This window comes from Phaseolus vulgaris, chromosome 4, assembly GCF_000499845.2.
Source record: "Phaseolus vulgaris cultivar G19833 chromosome 4, P. vulgaris v2.0, whole genome shotgun sequence".
In the NCBI taxonomy this organism is placed as follows: Eukaryota; Viridiplantae; Streptophyta; class Magnoliopsida; order Fabales; family Fabaceae; genus Phaseolus; species Phaseolus vulgaris.
Genome location: NC_023756.2, coordinates 40,257,369 through 40,277,070, shown reverse-complemented (window position 1 = coordinate 40,277,070; position 19,702 = coordinate 40,257,369). Strand labels below are relative to the sequence as shown.

Below are 19,702 nucleotides of genomic sequence, written 5' to 3'. Positions count from 1 at the left end.
GAATTACAGAACAGCAAGTTTCAACTTTAAGCAATTTGTTTAAGGTTCAATTAATAGCATTGACAGTTTCTTGAGCAACTTATCACAGTCAATCTGTTCCAATGGTTTTTAGCAGATTATATATGTTCTTATCAGATTCAAACACCTTTTTCAGAAATCAAGAACAGTATGCACAGAGCCCAGAAAGAACAGATTTATTTTCAATTGAACAGATTTATTTCTTTGTTGTTTTATCAATTGTGCAGAAACGAAATTGCAGAGAGTGAGAGAGAATGAACACAAGCAATTATACTGGTTCACTCAACCTGAGCTACATCCAGTCTTCACCAACAACAGGTGGAAATCACTAACACACAGTACAACCAAGTACAATTCCCACTGTTCTTGAAACCTACAAGAACTTAGGTACTCTTGCTGAAAAAACCTATTTCAGCATACACACACACCCACTCTTCAAGAACACCTATCAAGAAGAGTGTTCAACCAAACTATTACAAGATAGAGATGTGAAACGACTACACCTGATTGAGGATACACAGATCTGCCTTAAACCAGTAGGCAAGATTGCTAGAACAGTAGCTGCACCTCACACCAAGCTTTTGGAACCAAACCAAGAACAAGCACTTTGTGATTTTTGAAATCTTTGAAGAACAAATGCTAATCCTTTGCAAACACTTAACTCTCTGCTGTCAAAACTTGTTTTTGCAAATGTATGAATTGTTTGAATTGTTGTTAAACTCAGAAAACAAGTTTGCATTTTATAGAAGGCCAGCTTATAACAAAATTTTGAAAAACAGTTAAAGCTGTTATAAAATGAACAGATTGAAAATAAAATAAATTGATTTATTTTCAAAAGCAGTTAGAGAATCTGTTAAGTGAGGAGACTCAGTCAACCATTCTGGTGCTGAGATAAAACTGAAAAACGTTTAAGCTTGACATGGCACCAGAGGTAAAAAGAATCTATTCATTTACAGATGAACAGATTTATTTTTCAAAACGAAAACAGAGAAAGTTTAACAATTTAAAACTCAGTCGTTTTGAGAAGAAGAAGACTTAGTCAAAATACCTGATGCACAAAATCAAATTTTTACAAGACTTTAGCCAAGGCATCAGTGAAGAAAATGAATCTGTTTATTTAGAAAAGAACAGATTTATTTTTATGCAGTAAACGTGTTTTTGTGTAAAACATGTGAAAAACAGTTTAAGAAAACTTATGCTTGTTCTTAACACATGGCCAGTGGTTATGAGGTGAGTTACCCAGCAAAAAGCCACTCTTAGAATACCTCTAAGCACTAACTAAGACATACTTAAAGCAAAGCAAAATTACATGAAAAGTACATACAAGTCTTCATCAAACACAACATATAAGTCTTCATCAAACACAATCTTGAAGGAGCAGCAACCATCTTCAACACTCATCCCATGAATTAATCAAAATGGAGAGCCTCTCACGAGAAACAACACCAAGATAGCTCATAAACTCATCTGCTTTAGGACCAAAAGTCACTCCAGTGTTGACTTCAATGTTAACACGTGTCTTCTCACCAGCAGCACGTCTCAATGCGAGATGCTTCAATCTAGTAGGTCATCTGCTGCCTCGTCTGGATCGAGGTCTGATTGGAGTCTGATCGTCATCCATGTCTCTGTTAAAAAAATTAGGTAACAAACATTAGTTAATCTGCATCGAATTAAAATCATATAAAAATAATATATAAAATTCTAAATGCTTATTTACGGGTTGCATGTGGGTTGAATGTTCATATGTAAATTCCTTCACTATGGTCTTTGTTGAAGATGGATGAGCATGGGGCTATGACTAGAAATAAAGTAAGGTTGGTTGCTAAAGGTTATAACCAAGAAGAGGGAATTGATTTTTGGTGAAACTTATGCACCAATAGCACGTCTTGAAGCTGTCAGATTACTTCTAGCATTTTCCAGCATACAAGGTTTCAAGCTGTTTCAAATGGATGTCAAGAGTGCATTCCTAAATGGTTACATCAATGAAGAGGTGTTTGTATCTCAACCTCCAGGGTTTGAAGATCACAAAAATCCAGAACATGTGTACATGCTTAAGAAGGCCTTATATGGATTGAAGCAAGCACCTAGGCAATGGTATGAGAGGCTAAGTGAATTTATGCTTTCTCAAGGATATAGCCGTGGCAAATCTGATAAAACTCTCTTTATAAAGAAGAAAAGAGAAGACATTATACTTGTGCAAGTCTATGTAGATGATATTATCTTTGGATCCACAAATGAAGAGATGTGTGAAGACTTTGTGAAAACAATGAAAACTGAGTTTGAGATGTCAATGTTAGGAGAAATGAATTTCTTCCTTGGACTACAAGTTAAACAACTCAAGAATGGAATTTTCACAAGTCAAGAAAAATACTGCAAGGAGCTGCTTAAGAGGTTTGATATGGATCAATGCAAAGCAATCAACACTCCTATTTCAACAAGCTGCCAGCTAGATCAAGATTCTGCAGGAAAATCAGTGGATCAAACCAAGTATAGGGGTTTAATTGGTTCCTTATTATACTTAACTGCCAGCAGGCCTGACATTATTTTTGTTGTGTGCTTATGTGCTAGATATCAATCTGCTCCAAAGGAATCACACTACAATGTAACAAAGAGAATTCTGAAATACTTGCAAGGATCTAAGGATGTTGGATTATGGTATCCTAACAATGTATCTTTAAATTTAACTGGTTTTTCAGACTCTGACTTTGCAGGTTGCAAGGTTGACAGAAAAAGCACAAGTGGGACTTGTCACATGCTTGGATCAAGCCTAATCTCTTGGCATTGCAAGAAACAAGCTTGTGTTGCTCTCTCTACAGCAAAGGCAGAATACATAGCTGTTGGAAGTTGTTGTGCTCAAACCTTATGGCTAAGGCAGCAACTAAGTGATTTTGGAATTTTGCTAAACAAGATACCTATAAATTGTGATAATACTAGTGCCATAAATCTGTCTAAGAATCTTGTCATGCACTCAAGGACTAAACATATTGAAATTAGACATCACTTTCTAAGAGAACATATAGCTAATGGAACTTGTGATATAAAATTCATTGGTAATGAATTTCAATTAGCTGATCTATTCACTAAACCACTTGCTAAAGATAGGTTTTATTTTCTTCTAAATGAATTGGGTATCATTAGCTTAAATTGTGCTCTGCAGTAGAAATTTCAATCTGTTGCTTTATATTTTAACATGTTTTGTTCCCTATTTCAGAATCACAGCTGTGACTAGGAAAGAGAAAGATTTACTTTTTTTCTCTCTCACTTTATCTTTGACTGCTTTTAGGGTTATTAACCAGCAGGTCTATGCCAATTAATGTGTGGGTATCCTAACTGATTGGATATTGTGTAGGTGCAACAGATTTGATTTGCCAAAATCTGGTTCCAATATATTCTTACGTGAATCCACACCTGAACCTGCTGCACCATAGGAATAAAATCTGTAGCATATATGATAGATTTGATTTTTCTTCAAAACCCATAATTCTTGAAATCTGATCAAATTGTCTTGCTTTAAAATTTGTGATTTTCAAAATTTGGTTTAAAGACTCTATATAAACCTAGCACAAATCAGCTTTTCTCTCACACCTTCTCATCTGTGCTATAAGCTGTCCAGGTTCACATTTGCTCCACTACAGGTTTCGTTTCTGTTTTGAGTGTTAATCTGAACTGGAATTTTTTTTCTAGCTGGAATTGTATATTAATAAACAGGTGCAGGTAACAACAGATTGAGCATGGCATCCTCATCACACAGAAAGAAGAAATCCAAAGAGCAATCCAGCAACAACCAAAGTATTCTGGAAAAATGGTTTGCTGGAGATTCTGAAGCTATGACAAGGTTCATCCATGAGACAAGCAGAAAGCAAGTCAATGCGCCCAAAGTGCTGGAATTCTCTTGGTTAAGGGAAGAAAATCTGACTGAAGCAAAAACTTTGCTCAAGCATCAAAAGTTGAAGAACTTCTTAGAAATGACTATCCAGATTTGGTGAAAGTATTCTACAACAACTTGGTTCAAGATGGCAAAAATTTGGTCTCCCATGTGAAAGGTGTGAAGCTGAAAATTACAAGAGAAATATGGAGCAATGTGGGAGGAATCAAGTACTCTGGAATGAAGGTTAGCAAAGGGAATACTGCTGGAATTCGAGGGTTCAACAAAATGCAATTTTATAGGAGCTGTGTTAGGAATCCTACTGAACCTGTAGCTAGATTCCATGCTGGAAATCTCACAATCATTCCAAGACTCCTAGCCTACATCACTCTCCATGAAGAAGATTTGATTCTGTTGTACTGTATCATGAACCAACTCAAGGTAAATTGGGTGAGTACAATGGTGGAGCATATGCTCAAATCCACAAGGTTACCAGACTATCATTTTCCATATGCCATTTTTGTGTCAAAGCTAATTGATTATTTTGAAGTTGACACTACAAATGAGAGAAATGACACCATTAAGGCAGCTAGTGAAATAGACAACTCTACTCTCTTGAAGATGGGGTTTCAAAAGGAGGATGACAGCTGGGTATTTAGAATGAATGCTGCAAATAGAGCTGAAAATGAAGCAGCTGATCCAGCAAATGAAGAAGATAATGCTGATGGAGTGCAGCACATGGATGAATCACCGGTGCACTCTGCTGAACATGAAGATGTTGCTGCTACAAGTCAAAATGCAATGGTTGCATATGAGGAACCTGAGTACAGAGGTGAACCTCTGTCCATGTTTGAAAGACAAGTGCTAAGCAGGCTGGACACACTCACATATGAGCAGAAGGCACACTATGAAATGACTTACGCCAGGTTTCAACACTTGGATGACCAACTTGAAGGAGTTCAAGTGCAGCTAGCTGAGCTCTACTACAATGACAAGTGATCCCATATCTAAGTCTTTAGCTTTTATATGTTGTTGAACAATTTGGCATTAATCTGTTTGTCTTTATTCTGCACTGTTTTTTAGTTGATTTTATTGAGGTTTGTAATAGAACTTAATACTGGATTTATAGTTTGAACTGTGATGAATGGCTTGTATGTTTTTTTATCCCATGCTTTATTCTGTTTGATGAATCCAAAGGGGGAGAAGAACAGCTCACAGAAAGCTCATAAAAGTTGATGTTCTGATTCAAGCTACATGGAGGTAGCACAAAACTCACAACTACTCAATTCTGGTTTTATGTCTAAAAATTCTGTGCAGGTTTTGGCAGTTAGTCTAATACAGATTGTGGTCGTCAAACTATGCTGTGCAAAGGGGATTTGTCTCCATCAAACAGGGGGAGATTGTTGAAGATGGATGAAGCCTCTTCTCTACCTAGTGTTAGTTTGTGTTTGATGTAGAAAATAGCTAGTTTGTTGTAAAGTTTGTAATATGTTTAGATGATCTTGTATGTAGGCTTGTGGTTGGGTGTGGTTGCCTTTTGCTATATGATCTATCCTAGATGCCTAACCAAGCCTAGATCAAGCACATGAAGTGGTTAAAAGTTTTTCCAAAAGCTTTATAGAGTTTTCTCCTAAAATCAGGATACTGAACAAAAATAAAGTTGTTTCTCTGTAAAAGAACAGGTTTATTCTTTGGTCTGCTGAAAGGATTTTCGAAAGTTAGTTAGGGCACCAAAGGTACAACTCAGACAGTTATTTCAGTTAGCTGAGTTGGCAGTTTTCACAAAATAAATCTGTTAAGTTCAAAACTGAATCTGTTGTTTTCATAACAACTTTTCAACTGTTTTTTGAAAAGAAGTTAGAAACTGTTTTCTATATAAAGAAAAGCCTCTCTCACATGAAAGGATGCTGAGCAATTACGTTTTGACAGAGATCAAACAATTTCTATGTGAGAAGAAGGATTAAAAGGTTTTTTGAAAGGTTTTCCAAAGGGATTTTCAAGTGTGCTTGTTCTAGGAAACCTTTGATTTTGGTGAAGGTGCTGGTGCAGTTCTGCAGCAAATTGAACTACTGGTTTTGAGTTCTTGCATCTTCTTTTCAGGTGTAATCTTTCCTTTATTCTGGTTTGTAAAGGTGTAAGTGTTAGTCACTCCTTGATAGGGTTTCTTGGAGTGCATGGTGTGCTGAAATAGGTTTTTTCAGCATTGGTTGTATTGTTCTTGTAGTGTTCAAGAACTGCTGTGTTTGTAAGTGATTGGTACTGTTTTTAGTGGATTCCACCTTGGGGTAAGGTGAAACTGGATGTAGCTCTGTATGAGTGAACCAGTATAAAAACCTGCTTGCCCTTTTCCTCTCATCCCTGCACTCATTTCTGGTTTTGCTTAATTCTGTCAAGAACTAAATGTGTTCTTTTGAAATCGAATCTGTTAATTCTGGGCTTAAATAAAAACTGTTCTTCCTGATTTGTTAAAGCTCTCTGATCATAAACAAGGCAGTTGTATATGATGTTTTAACTGATCTGTGAACAAATAGTCTATTCATTAAAACCTGAGAAAGGTTCATTCTCATTAAAACCTTGTGTTGAATGAATGTGATTGATTGCTTAGCATAGCTGTATTCTTCATACTCATAAAATTCAACTAATCTGATTCTGTTATAACCCTCTGTTGATTACAATTTTAATTTGAACAAATTCAAATTGTATTAGACTGCTCTGAAGAATCAATTTGTTTCATGTAAAAACAATCTGTTCTTTTGCCTCTGATATACTGAAAATTGTGTGTTCTTGCGAAAATTTTATAAGCTCAATTCACCCCTCCCCTCTTGAACTTAGACACTAATAGACCCAACAGTCTTTATGGGTTGCATGTACATCATCAAGTACATCGTGATCTTTATTAATTATCATTGGTGTGAATGAACGGGGGTCACCATTTTCAATATCATCTATGACCTCCCCTTGTTTTTTCCCGTGTAAAACGACATACCAATGTTCTGACGTAGGATCTTTCACGTAGAAAACCTAAGATGCTTGTTGAACCATATTTCAGCTTAGCAAATCAAATCTGTTGCACATTCAAGATATCAAATCAGTTAGAATATCCACACATGATTGTCATAAACCTGCTGGATAATAACCATAAAAGCAGTCAATGGTCAAGGAGAGAGAGAAAAGTAAATATTTCTCTTTCCTAGTCACGACTGTGATTCTGAAACAAAAACAGAACACGTTAAATTATGAAATAACAGATTGAAATTTTTACTGCAGGGGACAATTTAAGCTAATGATACCCAATTCATTTAGAAGAAAATAAAACCTATCTTTAGCAAGAGGTTTAGTAAAAAGATCAGCCAATTGAAATTCAGTGCCAATGAATTTGATATCACAAGTTCCATTAGCTATATGCTCTCTTAGAAAATGATGTCTAATTTCAATATGTTTAGTTATTAAATGCATGACAGGATTCTTAGACAGATTTATAGCACTAGTGTTATCACAATTTATAGGTATCTTGTTTAAGAGAATCCCAAAGTCACTTAGTTGCTGCCTTAGTCATAAGGTTTGAGCACAACAACTTCCAGCAGCTATGTAATCTGCCTCTGCTGTAGAGAGAGCAACACAAGCTTGTTTCTTGCAATGCCAAGAGATTAAACTTGATCCAAGCATGTGACAAGTCCCACTTGTGCTTTTTCTATCAACCTTGCAACCTGCAAAGTCAGAATCTGAAAAACCAGTTAAATTTAAAGAAACATTGTTAGGATACCATAGTCCAACATCCTTAGACCCTTGCAAGTATTTCAGAATTCTCTTTGCTGCATTATAATGTGATTCCTTTGGATCAGATTGATATCTAGCACATAAGCACACAACAAACATAATGTCAGGCCTGCTAGCAGTTAAGTATAATAAAGAACCAATTAAACCCCTGTACTTAGATTGATCCACTGATTTTCCTGCACAATCTTGTTCCAGCTGGCAGCTTGTTGAAATAGGAGTGCTGATTGTTTTGCATTGATCCATATCAAACTTCTTAAGCAGCTCCTTGCAGTACTTTTCTTAACTTATGAAAATTCCATCCTTGAGTTGTTTCACTTGTAGTCCAAGGAAGAAATTCATTTGCCCTAACATTGACATCTCAAACTCACTCTTCATTGTTTTCACAAAGTCTTCACACATCTCCTCATTTGTGGATCCAAAGATAATATCATCCACATAGGCTTGCACAAGTATAACGTCTTCTCTTTTCTTCTTTATGAGTAAGGTTTTATCAAAATTGCCACGATTATATCCTTGAGAGAGCATAAATTCACTTAGCCTCTCATACCACTGTCTAGGTGCCTGTTTTAATCCATATAAAGCCTTCTTGAGCTTGTACACATGTTCTGGATTTTTGTAGTCTTCAAACCCTAGAGGCTGAGATACAAACACCTCTTCATTAATGTAACCATTCAAGAATGCACTCTTAACATCCATTTGAAACAACTTGAATCCTTGTATGCTGGAAAATTCTAAGAGTAATCTGACAGCTTCAAGACGTGCTACTGGTGCATAGGTTTCACCAAAATCTATTCCCTCTTCTTGGTTATAGCCTTTAGCAACCAACCTTGCTTTATTTCTAGTGATAGGCCCATGTTCATCCATCTTGTTCCTGTACACCCCTTTGGTTCCTATGATATTCATCTCATGTCTTCTTGGAACTAAGGTCCACACTTCATTGTATTCAAACTGGTTCAGTTCTTCCTGCATTGTTGCTATCCAATTGCTGTCTTGTAGTGCTTCTTCCAGACTTTTAGGCTCAATCTGTGAAACAAAGGCCACTGTTCTGCAGAAATTATTAAGTGAATTCCTTGTTGAGACTCCTTTCTCAATTTTCCCAATTACATTGTCAAGTGTGAGATCCCTTGGAGTCTTCCATTCTTCAGGCAATCCTGCATTCACAGTAGATTCTTTGACAGTATTTGGATTAGTTGCATCAAACTCACTAGATTTACTCTTTTGCAAAATGGTTCTTAAATCATCCATACCAGGTTCATCCAGAACAGGTTTAGGCACGGTACAATCTGTTTCATCAAATACAACATGTATAGTTTCTTCTACTGCAAGCAATCTTTTGTTATACACTCTATAAGCATGACCATTTATAGCATATCCAATATGTAATCCTTCATCTGATTTAGGATCAAATTTCCCAAGATTATCTTTACCATTATTTAGAACAAAGCATTTGCAACCAAAAACCCTAAGATGACTAATGCTAGGCTCCTACCTTTATACAATTCATAGGGAGTTTTCTTAAGAATTGGTCTAATCAAGGTTCTGTTAAGCACATAAGAGGCAGTGTATACTGCATCTGCCAAAAAATATTTAGGTAAACCAGATTCATTTAACATGATCCTAGCTAACTCTTCTAATGATCTATTCTTCCTTTCAACTACACCATTTTGTTGGGGTGTCCTAGGAGCAGAATAACTATGTGTGATCCCATGTTTTTCACAATACCTATCAAATTTTGCATTTTGAAACTCTCCCCCATGATCACTACGAATCTGTTTTATTCTATTTTCATTTTCATTATGCAGAACCTTAGCTAGTTTCTTAAAGGCTTTATATGCATCATTTTTAGAAGCAAGAAACAAAGTCATCATCAATTACCAAAGCATAATGGTTTCCAGCCAAACTAGCAGTCCTAGAAGGTCCAAACAAATCCATATGCAGAACATCCAAAACCTTATTTGTAGAAATCACATCCTTTGTTTTAAAAGAGGTTCTTATTTGTTTGCCCTTTACACATGCATCACACAATCTGTCATTTTGAAATTTTATGTTTGGTAAACCAGAAACAAGTTCCTTAGACTTCAGCTTATTCAAATGATTTGTATGGATATGAGCTAACCTCCTATGCCACAGCCAGGACTCATCACTTTTAGACAACAAACACTCATTTTCAGAACAACTATTCATAATATCTAAGAGATAGATGTTGTTTACCCTTTTTCCTGTGAAAAGCACCTTACCAGAAATTTCATTTGAGATTGTACAAGTGTTGGCTTCGAAATTAACCTTGTATCCCTTGTCACACAACTGGCTAATGCTTAGAAGACTATGCTTTAGCCCTTCAACATACAGTACATTCTCAATAGTGGTTGAGTCTTTAGTACCAACATCTCCTCTTCCAAGAATTCTTCCTCTATTGTTGTCTTCATATGTGACATTTCCTTCAACTTTGAGTTTTAGGCTTATGAATTGAGTCAAATCACCTGTCATGTGCTTCGAGCACCCACTGTCCAGGTACCACTGATTTTTCCTGCTATTCTTCAGCAAAACAGATTTAGCACATATGGTACCCCTTTTAGTCTAGGGTCCAGCATGATTAATACCTTTCCTTAGGAAGCCATTTGGCCAATCCTTTAGGAACAAGGTACATTCTAGCTTTACATGTTCTAGATATATGTCCAGACTTCATACAATAAAAACAAGTTGCAGAATGCATTATATTTGAACAGCTAAAAGAGGAAAAATCTGTTTTGAAAGGAACAAAAAAACTGGACAGCTTTTTCACATTGTTTTTCATTCCAGGATTATATCCTAGACCATTTTTATTAAAAACAACATTCTGTGAACCTAATAAAGTTTCAAGATTTTCTCTTCCTTTGGTGAAATTTGATAGTGTTTTTTTAACAAATAATCAACCTGGTTTTTCAGTTTCTTGCAATTATCACATGTTTTTATTAATGCATGCAAACATGTTAATTTAAGGCTAACCAATTCAGTTTTATCTTTGTGCAGTTCTTCCTCAAGAGCTTTGACCTTAGGTTCAAGTACCATATTTACTCTATTCAATTTGTTGCAAATGACAGCTAATCTGTTTGCTTAGTCATGTGTTTCCTTGAAGACAATTAACAGCTGATCATAATTTTCAGAATCAGTGGAAAAATTACTTACTAAATCAGAGTTAGATTCTTCATCATTCACCATAAAGCATAGATTTGCTTCTTCACTTTCGGTTGAGGAATCACTAGATGAGGATACATCATTTTCTTTCCAAGAGATGTATGCTCTTTTGCCTTTGCTTCTTTCACTCTTCTTGCTTGCTGATTTTTCTTTGTTTTGATTGTTTGGACAATCAACATTTATATGACCTGGTTTACCACATCCAAAGCAAGTGTAATTAGAAGAGTTTAAATCATTGGATTTAGAATACCTCTTTCTTTGTTGAGTTCTGTCACGATTTTTCTTTCTAAGAAATCTAATGAATTTTTTGGTGAGCAGACTCATTGTCTCATCATGTTCAGGATTCTCTTCTTCCTCACTTGTATCATGTTCCATGGTAGTTTTCAAGGCAATTCCTTTGGCTCTCTTCTCCACAGTTTCTTGTTCTTTCAATCTTTTCAACTCTAGTTCATGCTCCATCAGCTTTCCAAAGAGTGCAGCAGTGGACATCTTGGATAAATCTCTGGATTATGAGATTGTTGTTACCTTAGGCTGCCAGCTTCTATCAAGGCATTTCAGCACTTTTATGTTGAGCTCTTCCTTGTCAAACACTTTGCCAAGACCTGTGAGATGATTTACAATGTGTGTAAATCGTTTCTGCACATCTGTAATGCTCTCTCCAGATTGCATTCTAAACAGTTCATATTCCTGGATGAGTGAATGCTTCTTTGCTCGTTTCATATCATCTGTGCCTTCATGAGTTACCTCCAGCACTTCCCACATCTCCTTAGTTGAGTTGCATTGGGACACTCTAAAGAATTCATCCATATTCAGTGCAGAGGTGATGATGTTCTTGGCTAAGGAGTCATATTGAGCCTTCTTCCTTTCAATTTCATTCTATTCAGACCAAGGCTTCTTCACAGTTTCTTCTTTGACAACCTGCATAGGTATAAAAGGTCCACTGACCACTGCATCCCAAATACCCATATCAATGGACTCCATGAAAATCTTCATCCTGATTTTCCAGAAAGCATAGTTAACACCACCGAACATGGGAGGTCTGTTGATAGACGCTCCTTCAACAAAAGGCATCTTGAATTCAGACATTTTTGCCCACACTTGAGTAACCTACAAGCCCCAGCTCTATGATACCAATTGTTAGAGTTAAACAGTGTCTAAGTTCAAGAGGGGAGGGGTGAATTGAGCTTATCAAATTTTCGCAAAAGAAACTGATTTATAGTGTAACAGAGATGAAAAAAACAGATTGATTTTAAATGAAACAGATTGTTTTTACAAATGACTTTAGCACAAACAGAACTTGATCAACAAGGTTTAGATCAACCAGCAAGAATAGCAGAAACAAATTGATTAACTTTTACAGCTTACAAAGTTGCAGATTATATCAAAAGATTAATCAATTTTACTTAACACAAAGCATCTAGGAGAATGAACGAATGTCACAGTTCAGTCAAGGAAAACAATTCACACTTTAGCCATATTACAGATTCACACAACAACTTGATTTATGGTTAGAAGATTGATTAACAAGCTAGAATGACAGATTTAATCAGGTCCAAAGTTAACAAATTTAGATTCAAAAGAACAGATTCCTTTCTTGACAGATTATGTGAAAACTCAGAAATAAGTGCAGGGATGAGAAGAGAAACACAAGAGAATTTTTATACTGGTTCACTCATCAAGAGCTACGTCCAAATCACCTTACTCCAAGGTGGAACCCACTAAAACAGATACAATCAATTACAACATACACAACACTTCTTGAACCCTACAAGAACTTCAATAAACAAGGTTGAAAAACACTATTTCAGCACACCTTGCACTCCAAGAAATCTTATCAAGAGTGACTAACACTTACACCTATTACAAGAACGAATAAGGGAAAGATTACACCTGAAATTGTGTTGCAAGAACATAAACCAGTTGTTCTATTTGCTCCAAGACAGTACCAACACCTTAATCCAGCACAAGATTCTTCAAGAACAAGCACACATCTATTTTCCTATAGAAAAACCTTTGCAAATTCTTTTCCAATTCTCTTTCTCACTCAAGAAACGTTTTTGTCTCTGATAAAATTGTGATTACTCTGAACTTCATGTGAGAAGGGCATTTTATTTTATAGAGAACAGTTTCAGAGCAGTTATAAAAACAACAGATTGATTCTAAAAACAATAGGTTAAATGTTAACAAAACTGCCAGCTCAACTTAACTGAAATAACTGACTGAGCTTTACCTTTAGTGCCCTAACTGAATTTCGAAAAGCCTTTCAACAGAGCAAAAATAAACCTATTGTTTCTCAAGTAAACAAATTTATTTTTGTACTGAATCAAACCTTTTAAGAAAACTTTAAAAAACTTTTCCAAAACCATTTAACCACATCATGTGCTTGATCTTACTACCTTGATTTGGCATCTAGGATGGGTCATGTAGCAAAAGGCAACCTTGAATACACACAAACCTAAAGTACAAGATCATCTAAGACACAATACAACCTTCAAAGCAAACTAGCTAAATTCTACATCAAACACACTAAGGCTAGGTAGAGACAAGCTTCATCCATCTTCAACAATTTAGACCATCCTTCGTCTTCCCGTTAATGTTAAGAAGTGTACCAATTAAGCTATCACACACATTCTTCTCAACATGCATTACATCTATACAATGTCTGACTTCTAACCTCGACCAGTACAGAAGATCAAAGAAGACTGATTTCTTCTTCCAAATGTTTGTCACATATGACTTTTTTTTTTACTCACCGAAGGTGTGTGTTGATCAAGAGTGATCAAGTGCTTTAAAGAATTCAAATTGTGCTTTGAAGAATCCAAATCCTATGTGTTTAATGCAAGACTGTGTTGCTGCTGTGTTTTGGGAGGGATCTGGGTAGTTTTATTTGTAATCCACTCCTTTGTTGAATCTAAAGCTAATGTGTTTAAAATCTTTTTAAAATAAAGTGTTTTCCAAACTAAGTGAAAAACAACCTGTTGTTTTGTCGAATCAACCGGTTGTTTTACTCTTAGGAGTTTTAGAAAAGGTTGAAAACTATTTAAGTTTAGTTGACCTAACTGCCAAACCAAACAATCGGTTGTTTCGTGGTTTCAACCGATTGTTTCTTTGAAAATCCTAACATAATTTTGTTTTGGTGGTTGCATGTGCTTTAAATGATTTCCAACTGAATACAATCCTTCATTAAATGCTTTGACCAATTTTTGGAAATTATAAATAGTTTGTTTATGTTTTCAAACAAGAAGAAGAGAAACAAATTTAAGTTTTTCAGTTGTGAAAGATTTGATTCAAGATTTGAACATTCTCATCAAAGCTTTGGTTGCATTTGTATTGATTTCAGATTGTTCTGTAAACAAGTGTAATCTCTTCTGAACCTTTTGTATTTCTGGTGTTGTGTTGCCAAGGAGTGTTGTGTTCTCTTGAGGTGGTCAAGATCAATACTCTTGGTGTGTGAATTGCCAAAGTGAGTGTGTTTCTTGAATGGTTCAAGGTCACTACTTTGGTGGATTGTGTGTTGTAATCTGGTTTGATTACTTAGTGGATTACCCAGTGGTTTTCTGGGGACTGGATGTAGCTCTTGGTTTAAGAGTGAACCAGTATAAACTGTTGGTGTATCTTTCTCTTACCCTTAAACTCATTTAAATTTTGTTTTTACTTTTACTGGTATAAAGAACTGATTGTTTCGCAGAAACAACTGATTTTTTTCTACTACTTTGGTGTTTTATTGCTCTTGTTCTTGGCTAACCTAATTTCTGTTCAGGATTCATACAAAGAATTTTGTTAAACATTAAAAAGATTTCAAAAACCTCTCTTAAACAATTTAACACCCCCCCCCCCTCTCTCGTTTAAGGCCATATATTCTAACAATTGACATCAAGAGCTTGGTACTTGAAAAACATTCAAGTTTCATCCTAAAATCTTTTTACTATGGTTGGAAAACTACCTTTTGAGGAGGGTGCTACAATTAACAAACCACTGGTTTGAATTACAAGTATTGGAAAGCTAGAATGAAAATCTTTGTTGAATCTATTGATCAAGGAATTTGGGATGCAATTGAAAATGGTCATTTCATTCTTAGAATTGAAAAGTGTGAATCTTTTGCTAGAAAACCTTGGTCCCAATAGACTAATGAAGAAAGTGAAAAGGCCAAATTTGATTGCATTGCCAAGAATATCATAACATTTGCTGTAAAGTTCAATGAATTTTTCAGGATTTCGCACTGTGAATCAGCTAAAGAAATGTGGGACGCTTTAGAAGTCATTCATGAAGGGACAAATGAAAATGAAGAGAAAGTGCTTAGCATGCTGTTTAAGAAACTCAGAAAATTCTTGAAGAAAAGAATCAACAAAAGAAACTCATCCAAAAGGTTAAACAAAGAGGAGAAGAAAGGAAAATCAAGAAAAGCTTGCAATGATGACTCATCAAGCATATCTTCATGTAAAGTTGAAAAAGCAAATCTCTGTCTAATGGCTAAAAAGGAAGATGATTCAAGCAGTGAAAGTAGTGTAAGTTCTAGTACCTCCTTAAATGTTGAAAACTATAGTCAATTGCTTCAAGCTTTTAAAGAAACTCATGAAGAAGCTAACCGATTGGCTCTCTTGAACAATCGTTTGAAAGGTATGAACAACTGGCTTGAAAACAGAGTCAAAGCACTGGAAGAAGAATTGGAAAAATTCAAAAACAGATTTTGAAAAACTTGAAATGCTTTACAAAAATTCTTCTTGTAAGTGTGACTCTCTTGTTTGTGAAAATTGTGAATCTCTTGAAAAGAAGATTCACTACCTTGTGAAAACTGTGGATAAGCTTTCAAAAGGCAAATCCAACTTTGAGAGTGTCTTAGCATCTAAAAATTGTGTTTTTGGAAAAGATAGATTGAGTTTTAATCCACAAAATAAGTTTTCAAACTTTTTTTCAAAAGTGCCTGAAAAACAACCGGTTGTTAAATTGAAACAACCAGTTGTTGCGTGTTTTTACTGCATGAAAAGAGGCCACTCAGTTAGATTCTGTAAAATTAGGAAATATTTTGTTCCTAAAGACTTTATGAAATGGATTCCCAAAAATTCTGAAGTTCCCAGTGATGAAAGTAATTGAAGAGGACCCACATTTGTAAGGGGACCAAATCTTTGCACTTGAACTTGAATTTTGTAGGGAAAACTGATGGGAAGCATGCAACAGTGGTATCTGGACAGTGGCTACTCAAAACACATGACAGGAAATGAATCCAAGTTTGTGAGCATCATCTTCAAACAAGAAGGCCATGTAACATATGAAGACAACAACAAAGGAAGAATTCTTGGAAGAGGCTCTATAGGAGACAAGAGTATCTTGCCAATTCATGATGTCTTATATGTGGAGGGACTAAAACACAACTTGCTTATCATTAGCCAATTGTGTGACAAAGGCTATCAAGTCATCTTCAAGACAAACTCTTGTGAAATCTGCCTTCTCAACTCAAAAAAGGTAATGTTGATTGGTAAAAGAATCAACAATGTCTATCTTTTAGATATTTCTTTTCCTTGTTCTATTGGTTGTCTTCTTTCTAAACATGATGAATCTTGGTTATGGCATAGAAGAATTGTTCACATTCACATGAATCACTTAAACAAATTAATCTCAAAAGATCTTGTGATTGGGTTGCCCAAGCTTAAGTTTGAGAATGACCACATATGTGAAGCATGTCATAAGGGGAAACAAGTTAAAAATTCCTTCAAACTTAAAAATGTTGTTTCTACTTCAAGACCCCTTGAGCTGCTCCACATGGATTTGTTTGGCCCTTCAAGAAGCATGAGTCTTGATGGCAACTATTATGCTCTTGTTATTGTGGATCATTTTTCTAGGTACACGTGGACACTCTTCTTGGAATCAAATAGTGATGCTTTTTCGGCTTTCAAGAAGCTTGCAAGAGCCTTACAAAACATAAGAAACTGTATTATTGGATCAATAAGAAGTGATCATGGAGGGGAATTCCAAAATGAAAAATTCAGCAAATTTTGTGAGAAAACTGGGATCTTGCACAATTTTTCTGCACCAAGAACCCCTCAACAAAATGGAGTAGTGGAAAGAAAGAACAGATATCTAGAGGAATTAGCAAGAACCATGCTAAGTGAGTCCTCCCTACCCAAGTACTTTTGGGCTGATGCTGTTAGCACCTCTTGCTATGTGATGAATAGAGTGTTAATAAGGCCAATTTTGAAGAAAACAACACCCTATGAACTCTTCAATGGAAGGAAGCCAAACATTGGTCACCAAAGAGTGTTTGGATGTAGCTGTTTTGTTCTGAATAATGGGAAAGAAAATATGGGAAAGTTTGATGAAAAAGCGGACAAAGGCATTTTCATTGGATATCCTTCAAACAGTCATGCTTATAGAGTCTACAACAAGAGGCTCATGATTGTAGAGAATCTGTTCATGTGATATTTGATGAAGTTGATCACAAAGTCTTAAATCCCTCATAGATCAACACTGAAAAGGACACAGAACATCATTATGCAGAAACTGGATTGTTGTCCAGAAAAACAACCGATTGATTGATCGAAACAACCGGTTGAAATTCTACAGCAGGATGAGTTGCCTAAAGAATGGAGAATACCAAAGGATATATCAGTGGAGAACATCATTGGGCAAATAAAGGAGGGTGTTTCTACACGTAGCTCTATCTTAAACTTCTGCAGGCACACTGCTTTTGTCTCTCAAGTTGAACCAAAGTCTATTGAAGAAGCTCTTAATGATGAAAAATGGGTGGACGCAATGCATGAAGAGCTAAATCAGTTTGCTAGAAATTATGTGTGGTTTCTTGTCCCCAAGACAGATGAGATGAACGTCATTGGGTCTAAATGGGTATTCATAAACAAGTTAGATGAAGCTGGTGTGATTACTAGAAACAAGGCAAGGTTAGTTGCCAAAGGCTACAATCAAGAGGAAGGAATTGACTATGGTGAAACCTTTGCCCCTGTAGCAAGGTTGAAAGCTGTGAGGTTGCTTATGGCCTTTGCTTGTATGAGTGGATTCAAACTCTTTCAAATGGATGTGAAAAGTGCTTTTCTCAGTGGTTTTATCAATGAAGAAGTGTATGTTGAGCAACCACTAGTTTTTGAGGATCATCAACATCCCAATCACGTTTTTAAGTTGAAAAAGGCTTTTTGTATGGGCTTAAGCAAGCTTCAAGGCAGTGGTAGGAGAGGCTTGGCAACTTCCTTTTATCTCATGGCTATGAAAGAGGAATGATTGAAAAAACTCTTTTCATCAAGAAAGCAAATTCTGAAATTATTTTGGTCCAGATCTATGTTGATGACATCATTTTTGGTGCTACCAAAGATAGTTTGTGTGAGGAGTTTGTTGCTGCAATGCAAGGTGAGTTTGAAATGTCCATGATAGGAGAACTTTCCTTCTTTATTGGGCTGCAAGTTAAACAATCAAAGGATGGTATTTTCTTATGTTAATCAAAGTATTGCAAAGAAATCCTTAAGAAATTTGAGATGGAGAATTGTAAGGAAGCTAGCACACCTATGCCTTCAAGCTGTTATATGGATGCAAATGCTACTGGAAAAAAGGTAGATCAAACAAAATATAGAGGCTTAATTGGTTCCTTACTCTATCTCACAGCAAGTAGACCAGATATCATGTTTGTCGTATGTCTTTGTGCAAGATATCATGCAAAATCCAAAGGAATCTCACTTCAAGGCTGCCAAAAGGATTCTCAAATATCTCAAAGGAACTACCAATGTTGGTCTATGGTATCCTTCTTACTCACCTATACATTTAATTGGATATTCAGATTCTGACTTTGTAGGGTGTAAGCTGGACCGAAAAAGCACAAGTGACACTTGTCATCTCCTTGGATCAAGTCTCTTTTCTTGGCATAGTAAGAAACAAGCTTGTGTAGCTCTTTCCACTGCAGAAGCTGAATACATTGCTGCTGGGAGTTGTTGTGCACAAATTCTTTGGCTTAAACAACAACTTGCAGACTTTGGATTGAAGATTAGCAAGGTTCCTTTGCTTTGTGACAACACAAGTGCTATAAATCTCACCAAAAATCATATTCAACACTCAAGAACAAAGCACATTGAGATTCGTCATCACTTCATAAGAGATCATGTGAACAATGGAGATTGTGAGATGAAGTTCATTGAAACAAAACTACAACTTGCTGATATATTCACAAAACCTTTGCCAAAGGATAAGTTTTTCTTTTTAAGAAATGAGTTAGGCATTCTTGACTCTCAAAATCTCTCTTAAGCTGCTTTTTATGCATAAAGTCTATTTGTGAAGACAAATAGGGGGAGAATTGGTTGTGTTGCTCTATAAATTGTTTCGAACTGTTAAATCTCTTTAATTTCTATTTTTAAGGTTGATTTTTGCTTCTGCTGATAGAAACAATTGATTGAATCGAGGAAACAACCGGTTGTTTATCTGATATAGTCTTTGTTTTTTGGCTGGTTTTTCTGCTCTAAGGTTTATGCACAAAACCAGTTAATGTGCTATTCTAACCTGCTGTTAAAGATGCTTTGGTTTGTATAAGTTTTGTTTTGCAGGTGCTTCTTCAGATTCAAACAAAGACCAACACAAGCAACCAAGGATTTGTCTTCATTAAATAGGGGGAGATTGTTGATGAAGAGTGATCAAGTGCTTTGAAGAATTCAAATTGTGATTTGAAGAATCCAAATCCTATGTGTTTGATGCAAGGTTGTGTTGTTGCTGTGTTTTGGGAGGGATCTGGGAAGTTTTATTTGTAATCCACTCCTTTGTTGAATCTAAAGCTAATGTGTTTTAAATCCTTTCAAAATAAAGTGTTTTTCAAACTAAGTGAAAAACAACCTGTTGTTTTGTCTAATCAACCAGTTGTTTTACTCTTAGGAGTCTTTGAAAAGG

The 19,702-nt window shown here is 35.8% G+C and overlaps 1 protein-coding gene across 1 annotated transcript; it reads left to right on the top strand.

The window, feature by feature from the left end:
- Window positions 1-18,054: 18,054 nt before the first annotated feature.
- LOC137838815 (uncharacterized mitochondrial protein AtMg00810-like) lies at window positions 18,055-19,201 on the top strand. The gene is made up of 4 exons (XM_068648038.1): window positions 18,055-18,184; window positions 18,290-18,384; window positions 18,437-18,820; window positions 19,181-19,201. Exons 1-4 carry the CDS (start codon window positions 18,055-18,057, stop codon window positions 19,199-19,201), a joined length of 630 nt encoding a protein of 209 aa, XP_068504139.1.
- The last annotated feature ends 501 nt before the right edge of the window (window positions 19,202-19,702 follow it).